The following is a 14,186-nucleotide window of genomic DNA, read 5'->3' as shown; positions in this document are numbered from 1 at the left end:
GAGAGTCCCTTGGACTGCAAGGAGATCCAACCAGTCCATTCTAAAAGATATCAGTCCTGGGTGTTCTTTGGAAGGAATGATGCTAAAGCTGAAACTCCAGTACTTTGGCAAAGAGTTGACTCATTGGAAAAGACTCTGATGCTGGGAGGGATTAGGGGCAGGAGGAGAAGGGGATGACAGAGGATCGGATGGCTGGATGGCATCACTGACTTGATGGACGTTAGTCTGAGTAAACTCCGGGAGTTGGTGATGGACAGTGAGGCCTGGCGTGCTGCGATTCATGGGGTCGCAAAGAGTCGGACACGACTGAGTGACTGAACTGAACTGAACAGACAGTAAAAGCTCACTTATTCTATCCTCAAGGCCAATAAGACCTTAAACCATCAACTCTTCAGGAGCCAGGTCATGCTATGAAAAGGTTAGTGCCGGTTGTAAATTTGTAGTTCAACCTCAAAAAGTTTTAACCTTGGTCTTTAAGAGCTCACACTCTGGTAAGTTCTACTTGGGCAATTTTTGTCTATTGGCATCATTTTAAGTTGGTACAGAATGTGAGTATCAAGAGATGGACAGATAAGAACTATTCAAAATATCAAATTTCCAAGCATCTCTTATGGAATCTTTTAAAGAGACAAACATTAATACAAAGAGAACATGACTGTGGATAAACATATTAATCGATATTTCTTTGCCAAGAAAGAGTTCTTTTCTCTCCTTGTTTTTCTGAAATATCATTAGTAGTTTTTTGTCTGATAGTTCAGATTGTCCCCCAGTGATCACAAATAAAATAATATATCTAGGGAAAGTAAGGGAGAAAAGTCAAGTTCTACTTTTAAAGAGGCTGTTTAAAGAGCCCTAAACTGGGAGCTAGGTGAGTTGGGTCCTGCCTTGAATTCTGCCCCTAAGACTTTGTAAACTTGAGGTTGCTTTCCTGTGCTGAATGTAAGTTTTTTTTTTTTTTTTTTTAAAAAAAAGGAACGGTTAGACTTGATGCTGTCTAGGGTCTCTCCCCACTCCAGTATTCTTGCCTGGAGAATCCCAGGGACAGGGGAGCCTGGTGGGCTGCCGTCTATGGGGTCGCACAGAGTCGGACACGACTGAAGCAACTTAGCAGCAGCAGCAGGGTCTCTCTGCAGCCTTAATACTCATGGCAATACTGTGTGGGTCTAACACTCAAGTTCAGCAGACAGCAATCCCTACAGAGTGTATTAGTGTCCTTGTGCTCACAGCCAGGAGTAGGAAAGGGCATTACCAGCCATTCAGGCAGACAAGCTCATTGTGTTGGTTGGCACGAATGTCGTATGCTTTGAGAGGATCTTGGAAGTGTTGGCATTTCCATTTGCATGCTTCTGTGATTGTGATGAGATGTGGTGGTAACTGGAAGGGGTGCCATGGATTGTTCTTCCACATCCCACAGACCCCACTCCCCCTGCCGACTTCACTGTCTGCTCCCCAATAGCATCCAGCCCACTCTTAATGATAAATCTTGGTCTTTATCACCAGGGTTTTGTTTGATGCAAAAAAAGTGTTTTGTTTTTATCTGATGACATCTTAATAAAGTAACAGTAGCTGAAAGTGAAGGCATTCTTACATAAATGGTTTCAAGAGACGATTTCAAGAGCTTGCACTATCGTAATATAGGTTATTTCAGTATTTTCTTTCTCTGTTTCTCCCTCATGTTCAAAGCACTGGCTCCTTGGTTCACAAGGTTTGATACAAAATAGGGGAGTCTGGAGACTTAGTGGTTAAGAGCTTGTTTTCTGGAGTCCGATTGCCTGACTTTAAGTCTCAGCTCTACCACTGATTAGCTGTACTACCTCAAAAAGGTGACTGATTCTGACTGTAAAGTTGGGATGATAATAGTGGTCTTCTCATGAGGTTGTTGGGAAGATCAAATGAAATAATGCTGTGGAAGACTTAACAGCATTTCACAGGAAGTATGTATCATCCAATTGTTGCTATTTGTCATGATCATATGCTCTGGCATCATTTTGCAAAACACACATGCCTGGACTTCTCTCTCCTAAGACCCCATTGCAGTGGGATGGGTGGGAGAGCCAGGTATCCAGGTTAAAAATAGTACCAAGAAATTCCACAGGTGATTCAGATGGGCAGCCAGGCATGGGATCCTTGACTTTAGCCTGAGTAGGTGTTCTAAGCCGACTCAATCCTGAGACTGACTATGCTCATGTAGAAGTATTGGATTGGCCAAAGAGTTTGTTCAAGCTTTTCCATATGCGGGTACGGAAAAACCCGAATGAACTTTTTGGCTAACCCAGCAGAAGCTAGAGGATGCTTGAGAACCAAATGGTTCTAAAAGTGTGTGGTCCCCAGACCAGTAGCGTCAGGAACGTGATAGGGATGCAGCCTCCTGGGCCCTGCCCCCACCTACTGAATCAGGAACTCTGAGGGTGGAAGCCCTGTGTTTAAACAAGCTCCCCAGATGATTCTGACACCCAGTGCATTTTGAGATCATGCTTTTAAAAGAAGACCTGGCTTAGTAGAAAATCTTAACCACAGTTAGTACTCATTATATTTCTTTTGAATGTGGTTAAAAGAGTGTTAATTTTATCATATAAGTAGTATTTGAATTTGTATGATTAATTGCAATTTTCAAAAGGTTTTCATACCCTTTGGGCTAGTGAAGTCATCCCTATTTCAGAGAAGAGCTGTTTGTGGCTAAGTTCTCAGTATTCAGAAGTAGCAGAGCTACTTAGGATCAGTAGCAGAACCTAGGATCTATCATGGTCTAGGACTCCTTTGCTGAGTTATGAATTGTCCAAAGACTTTTTGCACCGTATTGTAAGACCAAGATCTGAAGAAACTCAAAACACTGACTTCTGATTGGTTCAGGGTTCTCTCACCAGGATGCATAGTAAACGATTGGGAGGAATCATCTGAGGGCCAACATCTACTAGAAACTGCACCCTAGTGCCCTCAAGCTGAACGAGGAAAGCAGAGCCTCACGGAGCCTATGCACCAGCCCGACATCTCAGCTCCAGGCCCAGGATGCTGCTGTACTTCCCTTGGCTCACCTTGGGGACTTTTCTGCCAAGTTCCCCTCTGTGCTGTGGAAATGAATCTGAGTTCTGGCTCACAGAGGAAGCTCTGGTTGCCCTACTAACGGAGGGACATAGAAATTGCTTTGGAGTGAGGGACCCCTCTGGCTTTCCCCATAAGTCCTGGTCCCGAGGGAGCCTTAGATCAGAGTTTCTCAACTTGGAACTGACTGAGAACTTGGACCTGATTATCTGTGTGGTGAAGGGCTGTCCTGTGCATGGTGGAATGCTTACTTGCATCCTTGGCCTCTATCCACCAGATGCCAAAAGCACTTCCCACCCCTGGCTGATATACTGACCATCAAAAATGTCTGCAGACATTGTCTCACCTCTGCAGGGAGAGACAGCAGAACAAAAGCATCCAGTTAGAAACACTGCTTTACTGTGAAGTTTTCAAGTACAAGGCCCAGAACTTCCTGATTGAGCACCCTAGGGAGCCATCTGCCTGTTCTTTTCAGCTCTGTACCTAGAGGCACAGAATCACATTAAAAGTTGGAGCTCACAGTATTGAGTCACTGGATTGAGTCATCACTGCAGTCATTATTTATACTCTTTCTTACTGTGCATGTGTCCAGCCTGAGGATGTTTCTCAACACAGCCCTCAAGGACACCATAACCAATTGGTTGGCATGGCTCCTAGCTTTCAAAAATTTCCCTAACTCAAAAATGGTGCCACAGTTTTCTAGGATTCTTGTTAAAAATTTATATCCTTAGACACTAGCTGAGATTTATAAACCTGATTATCTGGGGCTAAGGTACAGTGTCCTACTGTGTGTGTGGGGGGGTATGTGTGTGTGTGTGTGTGGTATATGTGTGTGTGTCTGTTTGTATATAAAAATGCTACACACTTGATTTTTAGGTACATTTTGGGACTCTGCAAAGAAGAAGCTATTAAAGTATCAGGCTCGGTTCTTCCTCACACTCCTAAACTGAGTTTTTGCCTTTCTCTGTTCCCTGTGACAAAGGGAGGATATCAAGAAACCTAAATTATAGATAATGTGGTAATTGTCATTCTCTCAGATATACCAGGGAGACATTATTCTTCCTTTGTAGGCAGCACTTATTTCCTGAATAATTTAGAAAAAAAAATACAAGAATTTAGACACTATTGAACTGATAGAATTGGATGAAGTACTTAAGTTGGTAGGATATGGAAACCATATATCAGAACAGTTGGTTATGAGCCATCCAAGAGTTAATGCCATCTCAGGCTCTGAACTAGTGAGTGAGCCATTTAAGTAGGACAGTGTGATCTAAATTAAAAAAAAAAATTAAGTCAAATTCCGATGTATAAGGAATGTTCATTCACACTGGTAGAAGGACTCTCCATTTACAAAAGGATTTGGTTCCTTTAAATATCGGTCTTTTCTGATGAACATGAACCAGTATGACTTAGTAAGAGTAATACAAAGTTTCTCCCTGTTACTGATGGTACTGAATTTAAATATAAGCCACATGGTGTAATACACAGCTCACTTGGAGAAATGGGAATAGCAGGTGTATCAGAGAGGAGCAGTTATCCTTGCAATTGCTAAATCCCCATGCAAGAGGCATACATGAGCCACCAGGAATTTCATGTCAGGGTATTGGGTTGGCCAACAATGCCTGAAAGCTAGGTTTTTCAAAACCTGAAAAAAAAGACAGTAAATTTTTCAAAACCTGAAAAAAAAAGACAGTAAATAACCTCAAAAAATTATTTTTTCCAGAAGAGATCCCTAGGACAATGCTTAGAGAATGACCCTCAATCTTGTGTGTTTGCATCTCTCTCTCATTCACATACCCAGTCCTTCCCAAGACAGTGTTTCTCTAATTGACTGCAATGATTCTCCAGTTGAGTTTAGGATGGGGGTAAAATACAGAAAAGCTCCTCTTAGGTCACTGTTCAAACCCCAAAGTTTAAGAGTGAAAAGTATCTTTGTAAATAGTACACCAGGTAACAGGTGTAGACAGGGAACCAGGCAGCATGGGCTGCTGGCTTGCAGTCCCTAAGCAGCGGAGCCACAGTCCAGCCAATAATAAAATGCCCTGAAAAAGTGGGTGTTAGCCTCCTACATGCATGACGGAAAGGCAGAACAGGCCATTGAAAGTACAGTTACCTGAGAATTAAGGGTCAGACAAAATTGTTTAAACACAAGACCTAAGAAGTAGATGTGTACAATATTTGGTATATCCCTTTTGGAATCAAAATATCAATAATTCTTTAGTAAAGTCAAGTAAGGATCCAGCTTTTAGTGACTCTGTACCACCTGGGAAACCTTATCTACAATATCACTCAATTAATTTTTCCTGAGGGTAGTCTCTAAGGGTGTTTACACTTGAAGATTAATTTATTCCTGGATCTTTCTCCTCATCTACAATCACCAAGTTGATAAGAAAATGAGAAAGAGAAAGACTTTGAATGAGAGCTGGATGACCTCATGGTAGAAATAAGATGAGGTCACACTGGAGATCCAAGTCTGAAATGTTCTCCAAATGGAAGGTGACTTTTGGAAAGGTTTTGGTTGATAGGATCAATGTCTCCTTTCAGGATCCTGACAAATATTCAAGCAATACACTGGGCACAGAGGCAAGCAGCTGAGAAAGAAGTGGGGACAGAACCCCAAACCAGGCTCTGTGTGACCAGTGCTCACCTTCCCAAGACTGTGTTGGGCACACAGGGCACCTTTTTCTATCATGTTGTGTAGAGGTGGCCTCTAGCGGCTGGGGTTGTGAAGAGGACAGCTGTGAAGCTCCACAGAGTTTATTCACACCAGCATGAGGGGGATCCTGCTTCCTACTGAAGGCAGAGATAGCTGGTGTTTTCATGAAAGTCACCTTCATGCTGTCTCACCAGTGCCCACATTTCTGAGTTTCAGAGAATCTGTTCCCAAATGTCAGAAGCAGTAAAGGGAAGGAAGAAATAAGGCGTTGGAAGAAAGTGGAAAAAATCTTTTTAGACAGTCCATAAATAAATAATGATGCTGAGCTTTGAAATTAGAGGTCATACAGAAAAGCATTTCTTGGCACTCAGAGCACACGTGGCAAACCAGATTTTAAATGGAATTAGGTAAATAAATAATGAACCATGGATAGTCTGTGGAGTTTCAGCCCCACTTGTAAATCCCTTTTGTAAAAGTCAGATGAATACAGAGCTTTGCAGATTTAGGACTCCCTCACCCAGCAGCTCTCTGAAAATTTAACAAGGATCTTATTGCCTCTGTAACATTTATAACATGCAGGCTGTGTGTTCTACAACTCTGTACTGATGTACCAATAAATCCAAATGCCCATTAAAATAATATTAGGAGGAGATTATACACATTTAATCACTGTTGGTCAAAGCTTTTTCTACAGGACATCTTCAATCAGTGTTTCTTGAACTTCAGGTGTTCATTTTTCACCTTCATGGTCACTGCCTTATCCCTCTGGGTACCACATAGACCCTTACCTACTCTATAGGTTTCTTTAAATGGACTGATTTTTTGTTAACTAAAAATGGTTGAACAGAAAACTTAGTATCTCTTATATAAATGTAAAAATTTGCCCTGATGAGAAGAAAAGCCTAAAAGCAGACAAAATGAGAATAAAATAATGTCATGAATCTCTGCTGCTGCTAAGTCACTTCAGTCGTGTCCGACTCTGTGCGACCCCATAGACGGCAGCCCACCAGGCTCCCCCATCCCTGGGATTCTCCAGGCAAGAACACTGGAGTGGGTTGCCATTTCCTTCTCCAATGCATGAAAGTGAAAAGTGAAAGTGAAGTCGCTCAGTCGTGTCCAACTCTCAGCGACCCCATGGACTGCAGCCTACCAGGCTCCTCTGTCCATGGGATTTTTCAGGCAAGAGTACTGGAGTGGGGTGCCACTGCCTTCTCCGAATGAATCTCCAAGTAGATATTATTGCCTGCTGAATGCTCTATACTTGAGGTCTCTTCTGTCTTTATGGGAAAAAAAGGAAGATAATTTCTATGGAGATATTAAGGCAAACTAGCACACCCACTCCAGTGTTCCTGCCTGGAGAATCCCAGGGATGGGGGAGCCTGGTGGGCTGCCATCTATGGGGTTGCACAGAGTCAGACACGACTGAAATGACTTAGCAGCAGCAGCAGCAGCACCCCCAAACTGGGGTGGTTTTCTTGAAGAAATAGGTAGAAATGGAAGAAAACTGAAAAGAGAACAACTTTTTCCTTATGTAAATTCAGGCTATTTATGGGTGTACTAGTGCAGTAGTCCCCAACCTTTTTGGCACCAGGGACCAGCTTCATGGAAGACAGTTTTTCCATGGATCAGAGCGGGAGGTGATGGGGAGTAGCGGGGCAGTAATGTTTAGATAGTAATGCAAGTGATGGAAATTGATGGGGAGCAGCAGATGAACCTTAACTAGCTGGCCAACCTCTCACCTCCTGCTTTGCAGCCTGGTTCCTAAAAGGCTGCGGACGGCTATTGGGCACCCCTGTACTAGTGTTCTATGCCACTGCGATAAGTAATAAAGTTCCCCCATATGGTCCATCCCACCATTAAATAGAGTTTGTACAAACAATGCAACTGAACCAAGCAAAACACTTTTTCCATGTATAGTACTCCTCTGCTGGGGATAATCAATTTGTTGCACATGTGTATCAAGTGGTTGATTGCAAACAAATCATTTACTTACCATGTTCATCAAGCAAAATATTGTCAGGTTTCATATCCCTAGGGGAGGAAAAAGAAAAGAGAAAGTAGCTCATAATAAAGCAGAATTATAGAGTCAGACCAGACTGAGCAACTGAGCAACAACAACACAGGATAAAGGTCAAAATTCTCAAGAATGGTGGCTAGGGTTGAATCAAGGTACTAGCCCTTCATCACAGTCTCACTGAATCCTCACAGTGAACTGAGATGATAACCAGTAATACCCCCAATTTCTAGACCAGAAACCTGAGGCTTAAAGAAGTTAAGTCACTTAATCCAAGGTCACAGAGCTAGTAAACAGAAGGACTGGGCTCTGAACCTGGGTCTTTTTCATTCCAAAGCTCTCAGACCCTTGAGTTCTATAGTGGGTTATAGCCGAGCATGTAAGTATTGCTCCACAGATCATACGGCATTTATGTCGTCATAAGGCAGCAGTACTAATCATCACTGCTGTCTGTGTAACTCTAGAGCTACACAGATGAAGTGAGTTTAAAGACCATGAGAAACAAAATGGTCTATGATGTGATTATACTTTTTTTTTTTTAGAGAAATAATGGTTTGTTCATACTCTCTACCCCTTAGGTCTTAACAAAACATAAATTAATGGGTAGTAAGTCCTGACTGAGATGAAGCAGAGAGACACACTATGAAACTTCAGATTCCTGAATATAGATTGATGAAGATGCTAATGTTATAATGCCTCTGATCTCTTCTAGTTTTTCACAAACCAAGAAAGAGGGATCCTATGTAACTCAAAAAATACCCCAGGCAGAACCTTTTCCATTACATTTTCAAAACTGCGATTATACTTTCAACTTGCAGAGATTAGAATCTTTCTTAGGATGCTAATGCCTCTAGTGACTCAAAAAGTCTTATTCCCAGGGTTGGTAATTAAAGGATTTGGACCAGTCTTCCATGCACTGATAAATTCCTTAAATCCACAGAAAGGAATACAACCCACCCTCATCCAATGGAGTAGTTTTATGGTAGATACTCAGAAGTTTGATGGTAAATACTTAGAGGATTGATCTGTAGAATTTTAAAAGTCCTCAAGAAACAAATATTACTGTAAGCAGGGTCCTCAATGAGAGCACTGCTCTGCAGTTCATAACAGCCCTCCGTCTTCCACACCCCTGCTTTCACTCCCTTCCCTAACAAACCATTAAAGCCCTTCAACCCAAATTCACAGAAGTCATTAGGGAAGAAATTCTGCAACAGGTTTGGGATTACATTTTTCAGCCTAGTCAAAAGGCTTTTATGTTATTAGAATAAGGTGACCTGAGCCTTTGACAGACCAAGATTGTCAGAGTCCCCTTTTCTTGACACTATTAATGAATAACAAGCCTCTTACCTACAGAGAGAACCAAGTATGTGCCCCAGCCAACAGGCAGGTACATGGGTACTTTCATAAGGTTTAAATATCTTCTCATTTAGTTCATTAGTTTCCTAAAATTTGTTCTGGATTCATAAGTGATCATTTGTGGCTGTGGCAAATTTTTCTCTTGTTCAGGGTACAATTTATTAGAAACACAGAGCAGGAGGGGGTTTCAAATTGGATGTTTCTCTGGCTAAAGTCTCAATATTTCAGACCCCATCCCGTCCCCTCTGATGGATTTCATTTCAGAAATTATCAAGTCTAAACGCATTCATATAAAATAAAGGCCCTCTTAGTCTGACTCCTGGGCGACAGCCACGTGCAGTACATGGAGTCTCCTAAATGCTCCCCCCATCCCTTCACCTTCTGTTGTTCCTTTGTGCGAATCAGAGCCTTGACCTGCTACACCCAGAAAATGCAGATTCATCTCTCACCACATAGCTCAGATGCCACTTCCTGCAGGGAGCCTTTCCTGATTTTCCATTTCTGAGTCAGTGGCCCCTCCGACATGCTCTGCATGGTATACTTCTTCCATCATAACATTGATCACACTTCTATTAATTTTTTTCTCCAATTGGATCATGAACTCCTTGATGGCAGGGGCAGCTTCTTGATTAATATATGAACCAGGATATACAAGAGCACTATAGGGCACCATCAAACACTCTGCAGCTTAAAGCTCAAGGTGAACCAGGCATTAGGCTCTTGCCACCTCTTTGAGACTGGCATCAGCGAGCATCAGGTAGTGTTTACCAGATGAGGAGGAGGCTCTGAGGAACCCTGCCAGGAAGGGAGAGGCAGGATGAACATAATGATTTCGTGGTCTGAATTTATGAGAGTTTGCTGGGAGGAATGAACTGCTATGGGTTTGTCACTTTATGGGCCTTCTATTAAATTTCTAGGCATCATTAAAAAAAAATTGTTATAGCCACGCTTTGTTATATACACTACTTTCCTCAGAAACTAGCTTAAAGAACAGCACAAAGATCAGAGAGGTCATATTTTAAAGGTGGTATGTCCTACTTCAATCTGATGTTCATTTACTCATCAAATATTTGTCTACTTTGATAAGTCACTGTGTTAGAATATGGGAAATAGATACATGAGATCTAGTTGCCCCAGGAACGGAGAGGGTAAGAAAGGTTCATGAGGAACCTTGTCAAAGGGATTCGAAGTGGTAAAGAGGTATGTTTACTACTAACTTTAGAGAAAGGATATTTTCTCATATCCTTTCTCTGTAGAAATGGGAAAGTAGACTTTTAACAGAAAAATAAAGTATATAAGCAGAGATTCTGAGTACACAGGTTTTCTCAAAAGTGATGAAATAACCTCTAAATCACTAAGGGTGAAGAGCAGTGTGATAAGACTGTTTATTCATGTAGCAGGAGAAAGGAAATGAAAATAAACCCAGGTGCTGTATTAAAATTTCTTCTAGAACAAGGTGAGATTTTCTAGTTCAGAAATGCAGCACCACCTTTTATCTTTTTCATCTTTTCCAATAATCCTGAATGGTTTCCTTCATTTAAGGCAATCTATAAGATGGTTTAACTGGGTAATTACCAAAACTGGCTATTCCTAAAGTTACCCAGGCAAGCTGAAAATATGCACCCTGATTATTTCTTCACTCCCATGTCCTTGATCATTCTTCTGCCATCACTAGAGCCTACCCCCTGTGCAGCATGACCTGTCTCATATACCTTTTATTGCCAACCCTGACATTCTAGACTAATAATAAATGAAATTTTCTGCCTGATGTTCCCATCTGTATGTTTAGCAGCCATGATAAATATAAATATATGTCCTAAAGAGACCCTTTGATATCCATCACATCCAACACAAACACCAAAACCCTCTTATCCCCAAGGCCCTTAGCCCAGTATACCATACCATTCTCCCATTATAAAAACAAAAACCTTGGGAGATCATTATTATTTCTTCTCTTTCTCTTAACTCATAATACCAGCCCCTCAGCAGCCTTGATAACTTGACCTATAAAATACAGTTATCTAAGACACTATGATGGTTCTTCAAAAAAAAAATAATAAACATGAAATTAATACTCGATCCAGTAATTCTGTTTCTGGGTATATACCCCAAAGAAGTGAAAGCAGGTATTTGAACAGATATTTGTAAAAAATAAAATAAAATGCTGATGTTCTCGAACATGGATGAACCTTGAAGACATTATGCTAAGTGAAATATGCAGGGCACAAAAGAGCAATTATTGTATGATTCCTCTTATAGGAAATCCTTAGATTGAACAGTCAAATTCACAGAGACAGAGAACTGAATAATGGTTCCCAAGGACTGAGGGAAAGAAGGATGGATGATTTATTGTTTAATGTTTATAGAGTTTCAGTTTGAGATGAAAAAGTTCTGGAGATGGACAGTGGTGATGGTGGCATAACAGTGTAAATGTACCTAATGTATTTTTTCACTTAAATACGGTTACAATGATAAATTTTATGTGATGTATATTTTACTACAGTGAAATATACACACACACACACACACACACACACAAGAATCACCATCTTCAGAACCAGCACCATCATCTTTTAGTGGAAATTTGTAATAGTGCTTTGTTTCTGCTTCTCCTCTTGTTCCTTGACAATCCATTATCCACACAGCACCCAGGGTGGGGGTTTTCATTACACACACCTTCCCTGCCTAAAGTCCTCGACTGGCTCCTAACCCACATGGGATAAAATCTGAACCATTTACCCCTGGCCTTATATGACCTGCAGATGCTCTAGTCCTGCAGAACCCTGAGCTACATCTCATAGCATCCTCTCCCTGCCACACACCATGTTCCAGCCACACTGGTCTTCTGGTCTCCTTCAAACATTGCCCCCTCTACCTACAATCCTGTCCCCCTGCATGGCTTGTTTCTTCTTGTCATTCAGATCTCAGCTAAAATATCACATCCTCCAAGATGTTTCCTGACAACTCATCTCCATCTTCATCTCTTCCCCTCCATCTTCTTTTCAGTACAACACTATCATTATGTATTTTTTCTTATTTGTTCATTATTTGTTTCCCCCCCACCCCTCTGAATGTAATTTCTCAGAGAAAGGACATCTTTTCTGTACTGTACTGTTCAGTGCTGTAGCTTCCAAGCTCATCAAAGTGCCCAGAATAAAGTTAGTGCTTGAATAAATATTTGTCAGAAAAATGAGTGCATCTGATCCCTTGGCATCTCCAACTTCTGGAATAATAAGCCACGTCTTTCTTTTTCTTCTAAGAAGATAAAAACAAAAGCAAACAAAAACAAAGGAACAATAACTACAACAGCAACAAAAGACCCTCCATCTATGCCCGTCTTAGTTGCTCAGTCATGTCTGACTCTGTGCGACTCCTTGGACTGTAGCCCGCCAGCCTCCTCTGTCTATGAAATTCTCCAGGCAAGAATATTGGTTTCCTCTTCCATCTATGCCAGATGCGCTGTATTTGCTGTTGGCAACTAAAAAACCAGTCATTTGGGGAGTGCTGAAGTGCGCTGAAGTGCTGAAGGAACACACACATTCTGTAGAAAGTTCTCATTGCATCTTGACTTGATGAAACAGAAAAGGCCAGGTCCAGCTGAATCAGCTGATTCCTACTGTGGGGACTATAAACAGAAGAGTGGAAATGCAGTGCTCCCTATGGCAGGGTTCAAAGTGGAACTGATACGTCTGCTGTTCTCACTTGAATGACTTTAACAACACATTAGCAGGACTTAATAGGCTAATTACATCCCTTCACTGAGCCTACCCTGGAATCAAGTTGCTCACCCTGCAATATGACATGGGGTATTGTGAGAAGACAGAAGAGGAAAATCTGTGTATCCAAACCAAACTCAACTCCTTCAGTGTCCCACAGCTTTCTGAAAGGTTCATGGTTTGGGTTTAAATCTTCGTTACATAATGTTCTCTTAGATTGGGTACTCTCCAAGTTCTTGAGAGAGGAAAGTATTATATGTATAATATTTTATTTATATATATTTATATAATATCATACAATATTGTATTTGTTGTGCCTGTAATATATTAATTATGGTGTTTCATGAAGGCTATTGGTCACATAAATAGACCCATATTAAGAAAAGAGATAGGAATACCAGACCACCTGATCTGCCTCTTGAGAAATTTATATGCAGATCAGGAAGCAACAGTTAGAACTGGACATGGAACAACAGACTGATTCCAAATAGGAAAAGGAGTATGTCAAGGCTGTATATTGTCACTCTGTTTATTTAACTTATATGCAGAGTACATCATGAGAAATGCTGGACTGGAAGAAACACAAGCTGGAATCAAGATTGCCGGGAGAAATATCAATAACCTCAGATATGCAGATGACACCACCCTTATGGCAGAAAGTGAAGAGGAACTCAAAAGCCTCTTGATGAAAGTGAAACTGGAGAGTGAAAAAGTTGGCTTAAAGCTCAACATTCAGAAAACGAAGATCATGGCATCCAGTCCCATCACTTCATGGGAAATAGATGGGGAAACAGTGGAAACAGTGTCAGGCTTTATTTTTCTTGGCTCCAAAATCACTGCAGATGGTGATTGCAGCCATGAAATTAAAAGATGCTTGCTCCTTGGAAGGAAAGTTATGACCAACCTAGATAGCATATTTAAAAGCAGAGACATTACTTTGCCAACAAAGGTTCGTCTAGTCAAGGCTATGGTTTTTCCTGTGGTCATGTATGGATGTGAGAGTTGGACTGTGAAGAAGGCTGAGTGCCAAAGAATTGATGCTTTTGAATTGTGATGTTGGAGAAGACTCTTGAGAGTCCCTTGGACTGCAAGGAGATCCAACCAGTCCATTCTAAAGGAGACCAGCCCTGGGATTTCTTTGAAAGGAATGATGCTAAAGCTGAAACTCCAGTACTTTGGCCACCTCATGTGAAGAGTTGACTCATTGGAAAAGACTCTGATGCTGGGAGGGATTGGGGGCAAGAGGAGAAGGGGATGGCAGAGGATGAGATGGCTGGATGGCATCCCTGACTCGATGGACATGAGTCTGAGTGAACTCCGGGAGTTGCTGATGGACAGGGAGGCCTGGCGTGCTGCGATTCATGGGGTCGCAAAGAGTCAGACATGACTGAGCGACTGATCTGAT

General features: G+C 41.5%; 1 protein-coding gene across 3 annotated transcripts in view; it reads right to left on the bottom strand.

Moving 5' to 3' along the window:
- The window catches only part of STK32A (serine/threonine kinase 32A), a 133,456-nt gene that overhangs the window by 34,289 nt on the left and 84,981 nt on the right, over positions 1 to 14,186 (bottom strand). For all 3 annotated transcript variants that reach the window (XM_005900452.2, XM_070374572.1, XM_070374571.1), the window contains exon 6: positions 7,689 to 7,726. In XM_005900452.2, coding sequence (XP_005900514.1) covers positions 7,689 to 7,726 — 38 coding nt within the window. The remainder of the gene's footprint in view (positions 1 to 7,688; positions 7,727 to 14,186) is intronic.

Source organism: Bos mutus, chromosome 7 (genome assembly GCF_027580195.1).
Source record: "Bos mutus isolate GX-2022 chromosome 7, NWIPB_WYAK_1.1, whole genome shotgun sequence".
Taxonomy (NCBI): domain Eukaryota; kingdom Metazoa; phylum Chordata; class Mammalia; order Artiodactyla; family Bovidae; genus Bos; species Bos mutus.
The sequence above is the reverse complement of the archived record's forward strand: the minus strand, read 5'-3'. Positions and strand labels throughout refer to the sequence as shown.